The sequence below is a fragment of the Lactuca saligna genome, chromosome 6 (assembly GCF_052625555.1).
Source record: "Lactuca saligna cultivar CGN05327 chromosome 6, ASM5262555v1, whole genome shotgun sequence".
NCBI classification, from domain to species: domain Eukaryota; kingdom Viridiplantae; phylum Streptophyta; class Magnoliopsida; order Asterales; family Asteraceae; genus Lactuca; species Lactuca saligna.
The window spans coordinates 123,389,248-123,409,471 of NC_136422.1; the positions used below are offsets into that span (position 1 = coordinate 123,389,248).

The window sequence follows — 20,224 nt, forward strand, 5'->3', positions numbered from 1 at the left end:
AGAGAACAATAAAAGTTGCCAACTTTATTCCATTCATTCACTCAAATCAAAACCATGTACCAAAAGGGACTAAAACAACTTAGATCTAAGAGAATAAACCATAAAGGTAGATTCTTGAATCCTTACAAATGGTCCGGAAGGTGATATCAAAGATGAGAAAGTGTTGCTTGCTTGATTCTTGTCCCAATTCTCCTTTTACTTCCTTCAGAGAGCATCAAAACCACCAAAAATGAGCCAAAACCACAAAGATGGACTAGGGTTAGGGTTTTTGAGGGTTGAGAGATATGGAGGCTGAAAAATGACCCAAAATCCGAGTTTAGGGTGCTTAAATACAAAGGAACCCCGAAAAGATCATGGGCTTGGGCTACAGCCCTTGGCATGTCGTGACCATATACATGTCATGTCGTGACATTGTTCCCAGTACGTGTTCTCAAATTGGTTTGTCACGTTGTGACCATCCTATGATCACATTATGACACCTAGTTTTTCCCAAAAATCATGCTCTTGACCCCTTAAATCCCTACACTGATCCAATCTGAAACATGGATGTTACAATGGTCACGTTCGTTCTATTATGTTTGTGAACGTTCGTTTATGTTCGTATATTTAAATTTCTTTTATGTTCATATATGTTTTAATTATATTATTATATTATATGATCTTTTATGTTCAATATATGTTCAGTTATGTTTCGTTAGCTATGTTTGTTTATGTTCGTTTAGCATGTTCACGAACATGAACAAGAAAACTCAATTGCTTATTTTTTCATTTTTGTTCATTTGTTCGGTTAACTTAAACGATCAAACATGAGCAAACATTTATCCGTGTATTCTTTCGGTTGTCTACAACTCTAATAAACGATATATCAAGCCTTTTATCTTTCTCGTGGACTAATTAAATTCCTAACAAAAATACATAGAAAAAACGTGTGCTTTTATCATTATCATGGAATATTAAATTCAAAAACAAAAACACATGTGCAAAACACAGATATTTCTTCTTTAAAAAGACAATAAACTTAAATAATAAATATGTGATAGATATTTCTTCTTTAAAAGACACAACTTAAATGCATATCAAAATCCATAGGTTCTTGGCAACTACTGTATTTTCTCTCCTCCCCTCTGCTAGACACACACATCTGGATTTCTCTGATACTCTCAGTCGTTCGTTTCTCTGTGGACTGCCGATCTACAAAATAAAATAAACACCGAACTCTAACCATCGTTCCTCCTATTGTGAGTAAATATTTTCTAACCTAGTTTTATGTTTGTAACTTAATCTTATATAACCCAAAATATATGATGCTGTGATATTATAGCTAATTATTTACCTATTTTGTGATGAGTCGTAATTGTCAATTGTAAATTTACAAATAAGTGCATTTATGAATTTATTGAGCTTAGATGTAGATAAGGCCATCTCTTATGGTCTTCCCCAAAGCAACTGCGAGCTAATGTTGGGACAGCTGACAAAATCTCCCTTCCCTTCTTCTCCGCCTGCTTTTTAGTCGCTTTTTAGAGGGTGTTTATGAAAGCTTATTTAAATTAGCTTATTAATTTATTATAGCTTATTAATTTATAGCTTTTAAATTATAGTTTAACATTTTAACTTAGAGTTTATTGATTTATAGCGGTATCAAAACGGAAATTTAAAAAAAGTACCTAGCTAAGTTTATCCAGTGTCAAAACGCAATAAGCTTATTAATTTATAGACATGTTTTTGTGTTATGTAGGTTTACGTTAATTGGCATATATGTCAATTTCGTTAAATGGTTAAATAATGAGTTTTTTTATAAACAAGGGGTAACTGACTTATCAAAAAATATTTTATTAGAGGTTCCAAACAATTATAAATTGTTTTTAAAAAAATTTTACTCAAACATTTTTTTATACCGATATAAAATCAGACTTTTTTTTTTTTTTAAAGACGCTCTAAGTTCACCTTCTGCATTACACCTTTTGCATTATATAAGAACATTGTTTTTGATTCACGGAATATGAGTATAACATCTGAAAAATGCTGAAAGATAAAAGATGACAAGATTTAATTTAATTGTGACCGAACAATGAATCAATAATCTAGTTCAACCGCAATGGATTAATTCAATGAATTTGTACGGTTCCCAACTTTTATATATAATGTTTGTAAAATTCAGATTTTATGTTGTATGGTCAATAAATTAAAATAGAATAGATAATAATTGTAATCAAAATATTTTAATTTCTTTTATAAAAGGATGTTTACAAATATGTAAAAAATGAGAAAAAATAAATAAATATAAGAGGAAATTATTTATAATTGATTATTTCTTTTTGTCAGTGATCACTTAATTGATTATGAAATACTTTAAATTTCAAATTCTCATAATAATGCTAATTTTAAAGAACTTAAAAAATAATTTAAATTTAAGTGTAAAATATATATATATATATATATATATATATATATATATATATATATATATATATATATATATATATATATATATATATATATCATTTTTAGAGAGTATAAGAAAAGAAATTAAAAATTACAAAAAAAAAAAAAAAAAAAAAAAAAAAAAAAAAAAAAACAAAGACAAATAGCAAAATGTTTACTCTTTTTAGAATATATATATATATATATATATATATATATATATATATATATATATATATATATATATATATATATATATATATATATATATATATATATATATATATATATATAGTTGGATTCAACAAGGAACCATTTTAAACCTTAGAAGTTATAACTAATGAACAAATCTTTTTTCAACTTTTAGAGTAATTTTTTCATCAAAAAAAAAACTAAAAATATATAAATTTATAAATTTTTATCCTCTATCCATTGATATCATTTTTTATTTTAAAAAAATTGATCTTTTCAGATTTATACCGTGAATTTGTTTAAATTCATATTATGAATATGTGCAGATTCACCCTGTAAATTTTATGATGTGAAATTTCTATAGATCCACACTATGAATCTGTACGGATTCACGCAGTTCATGAGATCCATGAACTCTCCCTAGCATCTTATTCGTAAAAATTAGTAAGGACCCTATTAGTAATTTGGCAATTAATTAATGAACTAAATAACTGACTTCCTCACAATAATTTCACATTTCATCATATATCTTTTTTAAAAATGGTGAACAGTGAACATATTTATTAAAAATATAATTGAAATATAGATGGAGACCCACGTTGGTTTCCATTAGTTATCGTCTAAGACCATGCCATTTTACGTGTCTCGTCAACTTTTTCTTATCTGCTGAAGAGTGCAAGATCGAATTAGAGCAATATTGACCAACATTCAAAGTGGAATGGAGGACGATGCAATGCTAGTAGGCCAGGCACAAATATGGCAGTACCTATACGGAGCTTTTGACGGCATGGCTCTACGATGTTGTGTTGAGCTCCGTATTCCTGACATAATAAGCAATAACAATCGCCCTACAACATTGTCGGAAATTGCAAGTGGCATCGACTCTCCCTCCATAGATGTTGATGGGCTTAGACGACTCATGAGGTTCATGGTCTACAGAAAGGTGTTCGATGAAGAAGATGGCGAGGGATCAGAAACAGTTTACTCCTTGAACCACTGTTCTAAGTTGTTGTTATCGAGTACAAACGTGACTTTAGCACCATTGGTTATGATGTTTACGAATCCAGTCATTGGTTTGCCCATTAATGCGCTAAGTCAATCAGTTAAAGAAGGTGGTACGGCATTTAAGCATACCCATGGAGAAGAATTCTTTGACTTTGCATTGCTTAACTCCGGGTTCAATAGAATTTTCAACGAGGGTATGGCATGTACTGCTAAGATCACTATGGATGCAATCATCTCAGTTTACAAGGATGGATTTCTTGGGTCGAAAGGAAGTGTGGTGGATGTTGGAGGTGGTACTGGTGTCGCAATATCTGAGATTGTGAAGACATATCCACATCTTAAGGGTATTAACTTTGATTTGCCACATGTAATTTCCACTGCACCGATATATGATGGAGTTACTCATGTTGCTGGTGACATGTTTAAGGACATCCCTCCTGCAGAAACGATCTTCATGAAGGTAAGTTTTGTTAATTGTTCATGAAGTTATTATCTTTTATCTTTAGAATAAGAGTGATGTAGAAAAATTATGGATCATGTACGGATTATAAATGTGAAATTACACTCACACACACACATGTATAAACAAGACTTGATTTGTTTATTATATTTTAGGCGTGACAATCGTATCGTGTTCGCTTTGGCACGTCGCGGGTTGGTGGGTTGAAAAACTCAAATCAAACCCATTTATTTCGTGTCGTGTCAAGAATTGTCAGCCCTATTATATTTTGTGCTGTATTTACTACCTTAGAGCATCTACAATAGTAGCTTTCTCAGAAACTTAGACTACTAGGTGTGGGTAGCATGTTATTACATGTTATCACACCCAAATTGTCCACCTCATCATCCTAGTCACAATTTGGTGTTATAACACCAAGGGTGGAAATGGGCAACACCAAATAACATGGGATAACAAATACTATTTTCTATTTTTTTATTTATTTTTTAATGTTTTAATTTCTATTATTCTAATTTGTTTTATTTTTTTATTTACTCATATATTTCTAATTCGTTTTATTTTTAATATATGTCATATATTTATAAAAAAAACATATAAATTAATAAAACATAATTTCATTAACCAGAAAATTAAAAATACCATACAAACTTAAAAAAAAAAAAAAAAAAAAAAAAAAAAAAAAAATTACAAACCGAAAAAAAAAAATTGAAAAAAAAACACACGATAGTTATAATAATTTAAAAAAAAAAAAAAAAAAAAAAAAAAAAAAAAAAACCACCGACAAATTATTCTTCGCCCAAATATTTTTTCTTTATCTGTGCCTTCATCCTCTGTATCACTTCAGCTTGTCTCGGTGGTAAATTTTGTTCGTTTGTCGTAAGAATTGTCAAATCCTTCGATATGCGATCTTCTTGGGCTTCTTGACGAAGGAAATCCAAATGCTCCCGTTCCAATTCGTATCTTTTATTTGCGATTTCCGTGTGGGCGTCGATTTTTTTTTTCATTTCCTCGTGCTCTCGAAGCCGACTTTCATTCTTCTCCGCATGTCGTTGAGCGCGTTTCGCTTTGTCGCGCCCCATGGGTCATCGTTGCAGAGAGATTTCCTCGATGTCGTCAAACTCATCCGGGATCTCATCGGTGTGCGCGTTGAGGTCGATGTTCGTGTGTCCTTCGGAAACGTCAACCGAACCCGAACCACGAGACCTTTTTGATTGTTGTTCCGATGATGTTGGTGTTTTCATCTATTTTGGATATTTCCTCACTAACTCCCATACTTTTTCATAATCAAATACGTGCCCCATTTGCATGTGATATTCCTCCCTCACGGCTCTAAACACATCGAAATCATTGACACCACTTTGACGTTGCGAAGAAAGTTTGTTGTATATGGAATTGAATTTGGTGCACTTCCGGCTAATTTGAGTCCATTTGCCACTAAGCATATCATTATTGCGATACGTGTCACCCTTGTTCAAAATTGTGTGGAATTTGACGATTACGACATCCTAAAAAGCAACTCTCTTCATATCATTCTCTATAGTTGGTTGTTTTGAAGTACCGCACCAAGCCGTCGCCAACGCATGCTCTTCCTCCGGTGTCCACCATGTTGGAGGTGCTTCCGTTTCGTCCGTCCCGACAACGACCTCGTTCCCTTTCTTTTTTGGTCTCCCTTTTTTTCCTGATGCTCACTGACTACCACCAGCTTGCATCCCGACAACGGGTTCTTGCGTGGGTGTGGGTTGTGTGACTATTTGGCGCATGGGACCGAATGTGGTAAAAAGGTTTTGTTGAATGTTTGCATTTTGTTGCATAAATGGCGAGGTAGGGAATTGTAGTGGGGGTGAGGCGGGATTGAAAAAATTACCGGAATATGGAATTTGTGGTGAGTTTTGGGAGGTTAGAAGATTCATGTATCCCTCATATCCCGCAAAACCTAATGGAGTGGATGTGTTTGTCTTCGGAGGAGGGGTATTCAGGTTTTGATACATAGTGGTTTTTTTGTTTTGAATGAAGTAGAGATAGATATAGAAAAATAGAGATAAATATAGAGAAATAGAAGTATAAATAAAATGATGTATGTGTAGTTATATAGTTTAATTTTTTAAAGTAGTAAATTTTTTTTCTTTACAAATCAACGGTAATATTACCGTTTTTCAACGGAAGTAAATTTACAACGGTCAAAAAAATCGTGTTACAACTCGTTACCATGGTCACGGCTTATGGCGTAACGCCTCATAACGGCTAGCTGCGGCGGTGTTCCGCGTTATGGCGCGTGCCACCTCAGATAACCGTTCTCCGCGTTGCCCACACCGAAGCGTCTTATTGGGTGAAATACTAGTTCTTCAAAATCAAAATAAAAGTAAATAAATAAACAAAAATAAATAAAAATAAAAATAAAAAACAAAAACAAAAACAAACTATAATGATATCTTTAATTTTTTATTGAAAACCTTTTTCATATTGTTTGTAAATATATAAGCTCAATGAAGAGATTTTTTTTCATAATTTTAATAATATATATAATACTTAATTACTTTATAAATTGATATGAGTAAGGCACATAAATTAGCTATGCAATCAAAACTTCCTCGTTATGGATGTTTATTAATTAAGCTTTTTGCTATGCTGATGTGGTGATGAGAGGGGCACGAATAAATTAATTGAAAAGCTACCCTAATGTAGATATTGCTCTAATTCGACTTCTCATGTCATTGAAAAGCTCTATAAGCTCAATTAGTTTTGAATTGAGTGGAATTGAATTAGAGCAATATTGACGAACATTGAAACTAATTTATACACTTAAAGATTTGAATTTTTTACCAAATGACATGAGAAGTAGACAATTTAGTTTTGCTTGAGTGTTGGTGCGGATTGTCTATGTAAACTACTTTAAACTAGTAATAATATAAAGAGAAAACAACTATGGTTTCATTATTGGAAAAGGGAAATTATATTTACAAAGAAAGTTAAATAAGACTGTAAATAGAAAAGTCATCTTGGGTTAACCTACGCTAAAGGGCTAGAAAAAAAGTCTAATATATACCAAAAGAGCCCAATAATTAAACTTATTATTATGCTAACAGTTTGAATAATCATTAAGAAGTATCTTTAGCCCATATCATTTGTTAATTCCAACAACCAAATAGAACCCTAGATCCCGAGCATGCAAATTACAATGTTACACAGGTACTTATTTCTTAAGGGATTGTATAACTATGGACAATGAAACAACAAAGAATGTTATGGTATACACAATGATATTAGTTTTTCAATGCATTTGCAGTGGATCTTGCACAATTGGAGCAATGATGATTGCATTAAGATACTTAAAAATTGTCGAAAAGCAATACCTAAAGAAACCGGAAAAGTCATTATTGTGGAGATCGTGCAACACTCAACTGAAGATGATCCTTTCAACTACACACGCCTTACATTTGATCTAGTAATGTTTGCATTCTTTCCTAGTGGAAGAGAACGATCTGAAAACGAGTGGAAAAAACTTCTTGGTGAATCTGGCTTTAGTCGTTACAATATTATTAAGATACCCGCGCTTGTGTCGATTATCGAGGCTTTTCCATAATTAATTTGTAACGTAAAGTTTTCTTGTTGAATGCTGAGGTTCTATGTGTGTTGGAAATTGTTCCTAATGTATTAATGATAAACCAAACAGTTCATGAAATGTTTTGTCTTTGTGTATAGATTTTTTCATGTTGTATTATTTGTTTTAAACTGCAGAATATATATTATTAATAACAGCAGACTAGTAAGACACTAGCAAGCTTAAAAAAGAGAACACAGAGATGAAGTACAGTGTGAAACTAAAACCACACAGAGTAGTACATAAATAAACCCAAGCCCTGCTAACAACTATAGCAAAAAAGACAAATATTAAATCTATCAGCCCCTTGAAACTTTATATTAGCACCCCACAAATGTGATAAGAAATTTTTTAACTGTTGTTGAGGCCAACTAGTAGTGGAGTTTTAATCTTAAATGTTCTAATCCATATCAGCACCTTCACTACTCTTACTTAAAGTCTAAAGAAAGGATTGTAGTTTTAGATGGAAATTTCCTCATGTTTCTGTAATATATTTTATGTTTTAGGTATATTTACAGTTTATATCTTCATGTTTTGTAAAGTGTTAGTTGATGGAAATAACAAGTATAAATATCTTAATGCCGTGTATTTAAGATATGGGTGATCTTATGAACACTCCACCCTATTCCACCCTACTCTAATATATTTTAGGTTAATCATTACTATCAACTAATCATTTTCATTAATTAACGATTACATTGTTTTCCGAAAAAAATATTTGTTATTATTATTTTTTATCTAATTCTCTTTCTTTTTTATTATATATATATAAACTATTAAGTTGAAATAATAGAAAATGTAACATTTTTTTATTCTATAATATTATTATAAAAATCCTTCACCTAACTTAAGAGATAAATTTTTTTAAAGTGTAAATATAATTGTATGAAAAAAAACTTATTAAAATATTATTCTTAATAAACTTGTCGTTAAACCTAAAATATGTATTAATATCAAAACAATAAAGCTACTAGACTCCCAACTCAAACTATAATAAATTTTATAATAATCAAAGTTTTATACGAAAAGAAAAAGTCGCTAAGCTAAAATGAAAACCAAAAAGAAAAAAGAAAAACAAAATTATTTATGAAATTTATCTTATACTATTATTCCAAATTAAAAACAAATATGATATATCTTTATATAAATTAACAAAACTAAAAAAATCATATTTATTAATAATATATATTACAATTTAATAAAATTAATAAATAGTTTTGTTATTCCGATTAAAAAAAATCAAACTGCAAAAAATCAATATTCAACCTAAATAAAACTAAACAGTAAGATACTTACTTTTAAAACAATTGTAAAAAAAAAATTAAATTAAATTATTTTTATCCGTGACAAATAAGTTTTTGTATAAAAATGAAACAAAAAAAAAATTAATAACTTTAATTAGAAGAAAAAGGCCCCATGTGGAATAGGTGAAAAGTGGGGTGAGGAGAACACGTAGACACTATTAATTGGATATTCAGTTTTATAGTTTTCACAGTCTAATTTTAGACTGGAGTGAATATTTAGGGAATTTAACTTATTAAGGTAATTAAGTATTTCAAATGTTTACATATAGGTAATATTGTTTTTTTTGTACTCATTTACCCAACTAACTTGTTTTAGTCGTTCACAAATAACTAACATTACCGGCTATTACCTATTTTAGTCGGTAACATTGATTTAGGTCGGTTGAAAACATTACGTGGAATCTTACGTGGCCATTACACCCATTTCTCATTTAATTAGGGTTCGTCATCGTCAGCTAACACACCTCGGTTACCTTCTTCTGTGAGAAATCAATCGATACATCAAATCGAAGATTAGGGCATGGAATTGAAGTTGGAAATGAAGTCGACTGCTAGCATGGCATCCTCATCTACAGGTATGTATGTATCTGTAGATTTTCATTACAATGGATTCTTTTCACCAAACCCATTGGTGTACTTAGACCCCGTAAAAACAAATGTACGTGATGTGGATTTTGGGGGATTTACGTATAAAGAGTTTCTTTTGTGGCTTACGAAATTAACGAATGGAGCCTGTGATAATGTCTACTACTATATAAGAAAGGAAAGCTTGTGTGAGGGTATTAGAAGAATCGATAATGATGCTGATTATTCGGAGTTTGTGGAAACTATTTATAGTCTAGAGAGTGATAGTCTTGAGAGTGAGCTAGATGTGTACATTGACCACCGAAATGAACCAATTCTTGATTGGGCTGATAACGAGTTCTTAGCAGATGGTAAAGGGTATGAGTCGGATGAGTTGGATGAAGAGGATGACAAGGATTCTGAAGTTTCAATGACAATGGAATATGAACATGAATGGGATGATGAAGATGAACATACTTTTGATAAAACTGTTGGAGACCCATTCTTGGACAAACTTTCAGGGCATATTAGTGATGATGATGAAGAGGAAGCAAACAATGGGAAGCTTAAGGATGTTGTGTTCCCTGTCCATAATGAGAATCAAGAATGGGAGCAAATGGTGCCAGTTTTAGGTATGAAGTTTTCTAATCCATTGGAATTGAAGTTGTGTATCACCAACTATGCAGTCAAAATGGATATGATTTATGGTATGAGAAAAGTGATCATGAAAGGTTATTGGTAAAATATTGTAAAGGTAAGACAAATAAACAGGGTAAAGGTTGTCCCTTTAGGTTGTGGGCAACCTGGATGAGCAGTGAAAAATCATTCCGGATTAAATCTCTAAATGATATGCATAATTGTGCAAGAGTATTCAAATTTGGGTCCATTGTTACCTATAAATGGATAGCAAAGCATTTCATGAATCATATACTTCATAAACCAAAGATGAGTATAAGGAAGTTGAAAGCTAAAGTCAGCAAGAAATTTAATTTGATTGCAAGTGTTGGTCAATGCAGAAATGCAAGGAAGTATGCATTTCAGGAGATAGAGGGTACTTTGAAAGAGCATTATGCAAAAACATGGAGCTATGGAGAAGAGATAAAAAGGACTAACCCTAGATCAACAGTGAAGATGGATGTAGATGTCATGCCTGATGGAACCACATATTTCTCAAAGTTTTATGTATGTTTCAAGGGATTGAAGGATGGATGGATTGAAGGTTGTGGGAGGGTAATTGGACTAGATGGTTGCTTCTTAAAAGGCATATGCAGAGGTCAGTTGCTCTCTACTATAGGTAGAGATCCAAATAACCATATATATCCCATTGCTTTGGTTGTTGTATTAGTGGAAAGTAAAGAAACATGGAAGTGGTTTATTGACCTTCTAATTAAGGACCTTGGAATGGGAGTTGGGCATGGACTAACCTTGATATCAGACCAACACAAAGTAATCAATTTCTATTATTTTCATCTTTATTTTAGCTTATGTTATGTTTTTGTTGTTTAAATTTTGTGTCTATTACTAATAGGGATTACTTGAGGCTGTGAAGGAAAGGGTCCCAGCAGCAGAGCATAGGCAATGTGCTAGGCACATATGTGCTAACTTCCTGAAAAGGTTTAAGGGCCAAGTGTTTAGAAAGCTTTTCTGGTATGCTGCTGCAGCCACTACCCCTGCAAAATTTGAACAACACATGAATGAAGTCAAGAAATTAGAGCCACTAGCTTATGACCATTTGATGGGAAAGGACCCTAAAACTTGGAGTAAAGCATTTTTTCAGATTGATAGGGCTTATGATGCATTTGAAAATGGTATATCTGAGAGTTTCAACTCTATGATTGAAGTTTCCAGGAAGAGACCACTAATCACCATGTTAGAAGAAATTCGAATTTATGTGATGGAGAGGCTTTATAAACAAACGATTAAGGGGCAATCTTGGGATTTAACCATATGTTCTACCATTAGGCTGAAGTTGTCCAAGCTTAAGGATCTTCAAAGGTAAGTGTTTAAAACTATTTGCCCTTATATATGTTTGTCTTTAAACATGTTTGTCCTTATATATGTTTGTCTTTAAACATGTTTGTCCTTATATATGTTTATCTTTAAACATGTGTATATGGACAGGTTTTGGAAAGTAATACCATATGGTTATCAACAGTATGAAGTCAGACTTGGGTATGATGCATATGTTGTGGATATTGGTAGTGAGACATGTGCCTGCAGAACTTGGCAGTTAACAAGTTACCCTTGTGTGCATGGGTATGCTTGCATTGCAAGCCTCAACAGGGATGTAGAGGAGTATGTGTCACCATGGTTTACCACATCAATGTACCTAAACTGTTACAGATATACCATTAACCCACTAAATGGTAGTGACATGTGGCCTCATGTAGACTACATCAGCCCATTGCGCCCCAAAAGGAGAAGGCTACCAGGAAGACCATCAATAAAAAGGAAAATGGATCAGATTGAGAGGGAAAACCAAGGAAAAAAGCATTCAATCACAAAAAGAGGTAGTGTGATGAAATGCAACATATGTAGGGAAAGTGGGCATAATATAACAACTTGTCCTCAGAAACCAATTGGGGAATCATCAAATGCAAGTTCAAAGAAAAAGAAATCCAAGAAAGCTGGTATGTTTGATATATTTATTTATATATAACTTGTATAACTTAACATATGTCACACCCCCAAACCAAGGATGGCGGAAACGCCCGGGGGTGGAGGACTTCATGTACAGTATCACAACAACGTGTATAATAGTGCTCAAAGTAAATACAACCATCATAAATATAATTGAAAAAGTTACACCAAAGTATATGTTTACATGTTTCAAAATCAATTACATTATGATGACAAAAGTAAATTGTTAACGGTTTAACGTCCCATCCTCAAAGCGCTGAAGTTTTCCTGTTTCATTGATTTCCTGAGAATACAAGTAGTTTTGAAAAAGTGTCAACAATTAAGTTGGTGAGTTTATAAGAGTTTTGTTTGAAGTAGAAACCGTTTTCCTTGTAAAATCGATATGGTTTGATTTCCAGAAAATCCAATATTTTCTTAGTTAAGTGTGAATAGAAATATTCCTATATGATGCATTAATGAACCCTAAAATGACCCGTAGAGTTCCTCTATAATCGTCCAGCGTATATAAGTTATATAAGGTTTAAATTAGATACAACGTTGAATATAGTGGGTCTGCCCTAGGTCCACAACCAAACAAGGAACAGGAGATGAGGCAGACACCACTAATTCTAGGCTAATCGAGACTAAATTCTTATATGACTCAAACATATACGCTCAGCGATTATAGTTGAAGTCTAACAATTCTAGATGAAATATAGTTTTAATATCATAATAACTATCTTAAGTGAACCTGGTACTTTGTATCGGTACCCCCTTTTTGTATAAAGACCTGGCACTTTGTATTTGTACCCCTTTTTGTATAAAAACCCGGTACTTTGTATTTGTACCCCTTTTTGTGTATAAACACGACACTTTGTATTTGTACCCCTTTTTGTATAAAAACCGGCACTTTGTATTTGTACCCCTTTTTGTATATAAACCCGGCACTTTGTATTTGTACCCCTTTTTTGTATAAAAACCCGGTACTTTGTATTTGTACCCCCTTTTGTATATAAACTCGGCACTTTGTATTCGTACCCTTTCTTTTTGTACAAGTGTGTTATGTAAATGATCATAAACTATACCTATTATAGTTTATTAAAATGTTTGAAATGTATATGTACCCTAACTATACCTATTATAGTTTAGTATGTTTCTTTGTGGTGTTTAAGAATCCCATTCTTTGTAAGTCGAATGTATAGTGCAATATAGCTATGTTTAACTTGCTTTGTTTTGTACTAATGATTATGATGGAGGATTCTTATAAATTCAGTAAGTAATTTCCTATTATACAAATATATCATAACAAGAAATACATGTAATATATGAAGTCATCAAAGACTTAACACTTTGCTCAACATGTTACAAAGTGTTTTGTTAGTTAGAAGCTGTTAACTAATTCTTAATCTTTCTGCACTGTTTTAGAAAAATCATACGAAGTCGAAGACTAGATTCGTAAATTCTGAGAGTTCCTAAAATGAGTCTAGTTTACTCATAATTTTTATCATGATTTTTGGAAGCCTTTAACTTGTCTTAAAATGCTCATATTCACAAACTGGTCTGGATTTGTGTTTGAAAAGACAGGCTGTTTTGTAAAAATCACCATAAATTGTAGAAAAAATTTATGGAGATGTGAAAGTAGTCATTTTAAAGCTAAGAAGTGGAACTACTTGTACCTAAAACAGTTTTGAAAAATAAAATGTTTAAGTTGTCCAAAACAGTCCGTGAATGGAGTTGAACTTTTCTGATGAAGGTTGTTAGAAAAATTTAGTTATGTTATTGGTGTTTTAACTTGTAATCCCCCCCCCCCCCCCCTGAAAACTTGAGAAAACATGAAAATGTAGGGGTATGAACTCACCTTAAGTGATTTCAGTAGATAAGTGTTGAAGAAGAGAAGTGTTCAACCCAAGAACACTTGAAGAATCACTTGAAGATTTGAAGATTTGACACAATTATGATGGAGTTTGTGTAAGATATCTTTGATTTGTGTAGAAGGAAATGAAATAATCATAAGGAGAATGAATTATGCTTACCAAATGTGGAGGAAAAACCCAAGATCAGCCCTTGAATCTCGAATTTCTAGAGAGAGGAAGTGAGAGAGGAAAGAGTTTGATCTTCTTGGTGAAATGAGAGAAAATGGGAAAAATGAGGAGAGAGGATGAATGTCCAGCTCTCAAAAATGTGGGAAAGGGTGGTAATTGAGTGAAAAGGACATTGATGTGACCTAGGTAAGGTGGGGAGGTGTGGCTAGTCATAGAGTGGGTGTGGGAGTGGTTGCTTGTGTCATAAGGTAAAGCAAAGTCAACACTCCACCTCTTTGTACTTTACCCACTAGCTTTTATTATTTAAATAAAGATTTTCATGGAAATATGATTAAATTGTGAAAATTTAGGGTTTATTATGTTAAAATATTATTTTGGGTGAAAATCCCGCGTTAAAATAAGTAAAAACGAGCCTTAAACGCAAAACTACGCGAAAACCAGGAGAAAATGGGTTTCCAGCGAGACCTCTCGGTCCTAGGCCTAGGTTCGGTCCTTGCTGTGGACTGAATCCGAAATGAAGCGAAATAGAGGGAAACGAAGGGAGGCGGGGAAGCGAAGGGAGGGCTCGGGTTCGGTTCCTCCTGGGTGAGGTTCGGCCCTGAGAGGACCTTTCGGGTTCGGTTCCTCCTGGGCGAGGTTCGACCCTGAGAGGAGCTTTCGGCTCAGGAGGGTTCGGGTCTTCTTGGTTTCGGTCCCTAAGAGGACTTTCGGGTGCTAAGAGGCTTCGGCCCCAAGGGAAGGGTTTCGAGTCCTTAAGCTTATTTTTCTCGTTTTTACCCCGTTTCAAGCCGTTTTTTACCCGGTTAAAGGTCGGAATGACCCGAATGACTTCAAAAAGTTACGGAAACTTTTGAGAGAGATTTGGGAGAGATTTCACATACTTGGAGAGATTTGGGAGAGATTTGACATTCTTGGAGAGATTTCTCATACAGAGAGATATTTGAGAGAGATTTCACATACTTGGAGAGATTTGGGAGAGATTTGACATTCTTGGAGAGATTTTTCATACAGAGAGATATTTGAGAGAGATTGCACATACTTGGAGAGATTTCTCATACAAAGAGATATTTGGGAGAGATTTGACATTCTTAGAAAAATTTGGGAGAGATTTGACATTCTTAGAGAGATTTGGGAGAGATTCTGGATAAGAAGAGATAAAGTGAAAACGATTAAGAGAGGTTTCATGTGTGGCATTTATGAGTGTCCGGCTTCGCAGTGCAAGGTTTCTAAACGCTGTTAAGCCTTGTTTATGGATCTTACACACTGCCGATGAGTATGCAACGTTGTTTTATCGGTTTGGCTCGCCACGTACCACAGTTTTAGGTTAAGGAGATCTAGATGTTCGCACTTTTTGATTTATGATTTCTCATCAGAATAGCGAGTTGTTTAGTAAATACATAATGTAAGCCCTAGTACACAAGGGTTAGTTGAGTTGACTGGTTTGACTTGTTGACTTTATTTGACTTTGAATTGACCAGAATTTGACAGTCGTCACAACATATTTGGCATAACTTAACTTTTCAAGTAATGCAAAACAGATAAAGTGAAGGTTATATTGGCACATGAAGTTGATATTGACAGTGACAGTGAAGTTGAAATAGAACCTGAAAGTGATGTTGACTCTTTTGATCTTGAATTTGAAGATGATGTGCAACCTGAAGTTGAAGATGGAGTAGAACCTGAAGTCCAAGATGGAGTGCAACATGAAGTGCAAGCTGAAGTTGAACCTAAAAATCATCCTGAAGTTCATGATGCTAACCAAGTTGAAGTTCACCCTGCAGTTCAAGCTGAAGTTGAACCTGAAGTGCAAGTTCAAGTTGAAGATGCTAACCAAATTGTAGTTCAAGATCAAGTGGAAATACCAGCTTTTCAAGTTGTAGTGGGAAAGAGGGCAAGGAAACCTTCAGAAAGAATTACAAAGTTGAAGATAAGAAAGATGTGGGAGGGAAAACAGGGAAGCAGTGATGACAATCCGTATGATTTGGATTAACTTTTGGCTTATTGTATTGTTGTTAATGTTTTTGGCATCTTTGACTGACATCTTTTAACTTTGGAATCTTTTGGCACATCTTTTGAAAACTAGTTGGAATAGCTTAAATGCATGTTTAAGTGTGTAGTGTTTAACTTTTTGCACATCTTTTGGGTTTAATAAATGTTTAACTATGTCATGTAAAACTTTTGACACATCTTTTGAAGTCAATTTTCCCTGGAATGTCTATAATGTATTACCATCTTTTGCACATCTTTCCAATACCATTTTGTATTATTTATAATTTATTACCAACTTTTAGAATATCAACTGCAATCACAGTTCCTTTATAGTGTAATCACAATCCCATTACATTGTTTGAACAATTCAATTCAAGTGATTAACACAATAACATTACAAGTTTTGTACACTACCATTCCAATGATTCAATTCCATAACAATGTTTATTACTATCTTTTATACTACCAAGTTTAATAACAATTCCATTACAATGTACAATTCCATTACAATGATAGAATATAACCTTTTTCATTGAAAACATCACAAAAAGCATACATAATTTAGTCATACTACATCATAATACATAATTTAAAACAACATTTTGACAAACAAGAGAAACAAGAAAATTAATGCAAGTCTATGGGTAAACAATTTCCAATTGACTTTGTCAAATTCTTGTTTATTCATGTTCTTCTCTTCTTCAATCTTCATCCTGCATATGCTGATTTCATTCTCCAAGGTACAAATTTTCAAGGTAAGATTGCAGCTTTCTTCTGCTTTCATCCTGTAATGCCCTCTTCCATCTTTCCTCCCTTCATCCTCATCCAACCATTGCCAAAATTTACAGCTTGGACTTTTTCCATTTTTCAAGAAATTTATAAAAACATGTTAAATTGAAGGATGAAGAAGTAAAAAATATTTAGTTCAGGTTACCAGTGAGTTTCCAGTGAGTTTTTATAAAAACATGAATTACTAGTGAGTTTTGACAAATTCTGAATTTCCTTCCAGGGTTGTCTGGGGTTCTTGATGTCTTCACACGAGATGGCAAATCGCAATCACATGGATGATCCGGTTGCAATTCGTCTTCTCGTTTGGAAGAAAAGGATGAGGAAGAAGATGCCATCGATCGATCTAGGGTTTTAATTAATAAGCTGTCGTATCTCACCCCTCTTATAATGTAAACACTTCTCAATGCCACGTAGGTGATGAGTAGTGCAGCGTACAAGCCACGTAGATGCCACATCACCCAAAACCTACAATAGCCGGTAATGTTGGTTATTTGTGAACGGCTGAAACAAGTTAGTTGGGTAAATGAATACAAAAAAAAAAAAACAATATTACCCATATGTGAACATGTGAAATACTTAATTACCTTAATAAGTCAAATTCCTGAACATTTATTACAAGTAGTATGGAGTGTAAAAATAAAAAACCATTTCCATTAGTTGTTATGGAAAGTACACAAGAAATTAGAAGGGGAGATTCTCTCTTTCATTTCCAATACACGATAACGGTTTCTCATGTAGCCTATCAAGGCATAGAAACGTTACGGGAATATGATTGTTTCAAGGATTTTTTTTAAGAGGTATTTCTTTATACATACCTAGACAACCATATTACACACCAATCTAGTACTAGACAATTTAATAGCAACATCCATGTACACCCCTTGATTTACAAAAACCAATGCATTTCTTTTTAAAAATAAATGTTGCGTGCCTTTTTGGCTTTTAACAAACCACACAGCTTTTAAACCTTTTCCTAATTTTTTTTTTAAACCAACACTCAAATGTTAAACTCTTAATTTAAACTTTTAAATTTTATGATATTTATTAATAAACCTTATATTTATTAATAAACCTTGCCCTTAAATTATTTTTATTTATTATACGATTAATAATAAAGATTGTACCAATGATTTTTATTTAAGTTACATTATATTAAAGCAAAATACAAATAAAATATTTTGTAATATCAACTAAGTTTTAACTAATATGTCATTTAATATTTATATTTTTAAACATAGGTTGTAACTAAAATATAAAGGTAAACAAACCATATATATATATATATATATATATATATATATATATATATATATATATATATATATATATATATATAATATGTTCATAAACTGTTTGACAAAAATAAGTTCATTTTTATTTATTTGATAAATGAACGATTTTTTTCTTTTTTATACGCACCAATCTAACCCACCTCTATTACCTATATTTTAAGGTTTATTTTGACTTTGTGTTTCTAAGACCATCTTTTCCAATACATTTACCCTCAAAGTTTAGATTTTCAAAAAACAAATATAAAAAACTATAAATATAAATTTACTGTTCAAATTACATAAAAAATAAAAAGTCATTTACAAAAAATACTCTAAACTAAACACATCAATATCACCGGAAATACTACCTGAAATATCATCTGAAATACGTTGCTCGTCGGAAATACATCGCCAGAGCATTTATCACCGAAAAATACATCACAGAAATACTACGGAAAGATATTAGGTTGATGAAAATTTATGTCTCGGAATTTTGTTATGTAATATTTAAAAATTTTTAAAAATGATGAAATTTTGTTTGGGTTTTATTTTTCTTATAGTATTATTTATAATATCAATGGTATTAGGTTGATGAAAATTTATTTGGAATTTTATTTATTATAATATTATTTATGTTATTAAATTATAAAAACTGTATTATTATTAATTAAGTTAATAATAAAAATGTAATTTATAATTAGGTAATAATTAACTAATAAGAAAAGTTTCTCAAATAATAATTAGATTGTCATAATGATTTAAAAAGTATGGTCATATTTCGTTAATATACGCCATTCATAATTGTTTTGTTGGTATAATTATTGGTTGCAGATTTCAAGATTATTATTTATGACAATCTTTTATATTTTTAGCCAATAGAGTAAATCCTACTTTTAAGATATTGAAAATAATCAAAATATATTTCGGTATATCATTTGATTTCTAACCAATCCATACGCTTTAAAAACTGTGTACCACATAATTCACCCATGGACCATCAACATATTTTTAAAACATATATTATTAAAACTAAAACATTGAGTAATCTGTTAACAATAATCAAAACAAGTTTCTAACATATTACATTCAATACTAAAACAACAATAAACCAACGTCGGCCACCTTAAGCCGTCATTAACCGTCGTCGATAACCTACTGTCGGACACCTACCAAAAATATCAATAAATTAGCAGAAAAAGAGGGAGATACTGATCAAGAGATCCCTAGGCAACCACCAACCAGCATCCAGATCAAGAAAAAGAGAAACAAAAGGGGGAAGACCACCGTGAATCATTGTCTGATCTTTTGCTGCTCACATTGGACAACCAGGTTGTGTCTATCATCGGCGCACCACCGTAAATCAACCCTCAGTCTTCACCACCCCACATAACACAACCGCCAGAAAGTCGTCGCACACGACCATAGCAACGTCGATTGTTGCTGGGTTTCCCTGCCACCACCGGCGACCACCACAAATCGGTTGGAGATGGTAGATTGTTGGAACACCATGGACATCGTCGGAGCGTGGGGCCATCGACCTGACACTCGTTGGAGCTTCTGAAATGTTCTCTCATTCTTTCTTGGCAGCTAATAGGGTTTGAGAGATAAAATGTTTTTATATCTTCATATTTGAAGTTTACAACCCTAAGTGTAAAATTTTATCTCTTATATTTTATGTATATAATTTTTTAATAAAAGACATTTATAAAAAAAATAAAAAAATAGATTTTATAACAGTTTTGTAATTTTTAATAAAATATTTGAAGATTTTTGAAATCAACTTTTCTTTTAAATAAATTATATTAATTAAATACATTATATTAATTTTTTTTTAACAAAATAAGTCAAGTTTTTTAGTTAATATAAAATAATATTTTATTAAATAGATTTAAAAATATTAACAATTTATATTTTATAAAAGAGTATTTATAGTTATTTAATAATTAAGTAATAATTAAAAATAAAAAAGT

At 32.2% G+C, this 20,224-nt stretch overlaps 1 protein-coding gene across 2 annotated transcripts; it reads left to right on the forward strand.

The window, feature by feature from the left end:
* Positions 1 to 1,083: 1,083 nt before the first annotated feature.
* On the forward strand, positions 1,084 to 7,731 carry LOC145001394 (xanthohumol 4-O-methyltransferase-like). Of its 2 annotated transcripts, XM_078960762.1 has the most exons (3): positions 1,084 to 1,238; positions 3,286 to 4,078; positions 7,362 to 7,731. In XM_078960762.1, the coding sequence occupies exons 2-3, from the start codon at positions 3,332 to 3,334 to the stop codon at positions 7,656 to 7,658; spliced, it is 1,044 nt and encodes a 347-aa protein (XP_078816888.1). In that variant the 5' UTR covers positions 1,084 to 1,238; positions 3,286 to 3,331; the 3' UTR covers positions 7,659 to 7,731. The 2 variants fall into 2 exon arrangements, with proteins under 2 accessions (XP_078816888.1, XP_078816889.1); XM_078960763.1 differs by lacking the exon at positions 1,084 to 1,238 and having other exon boundaries at positions 2,840 to 4,078.
* Positions 7,732 to 20,224: the final 12,493 nt, after the last annotated feature.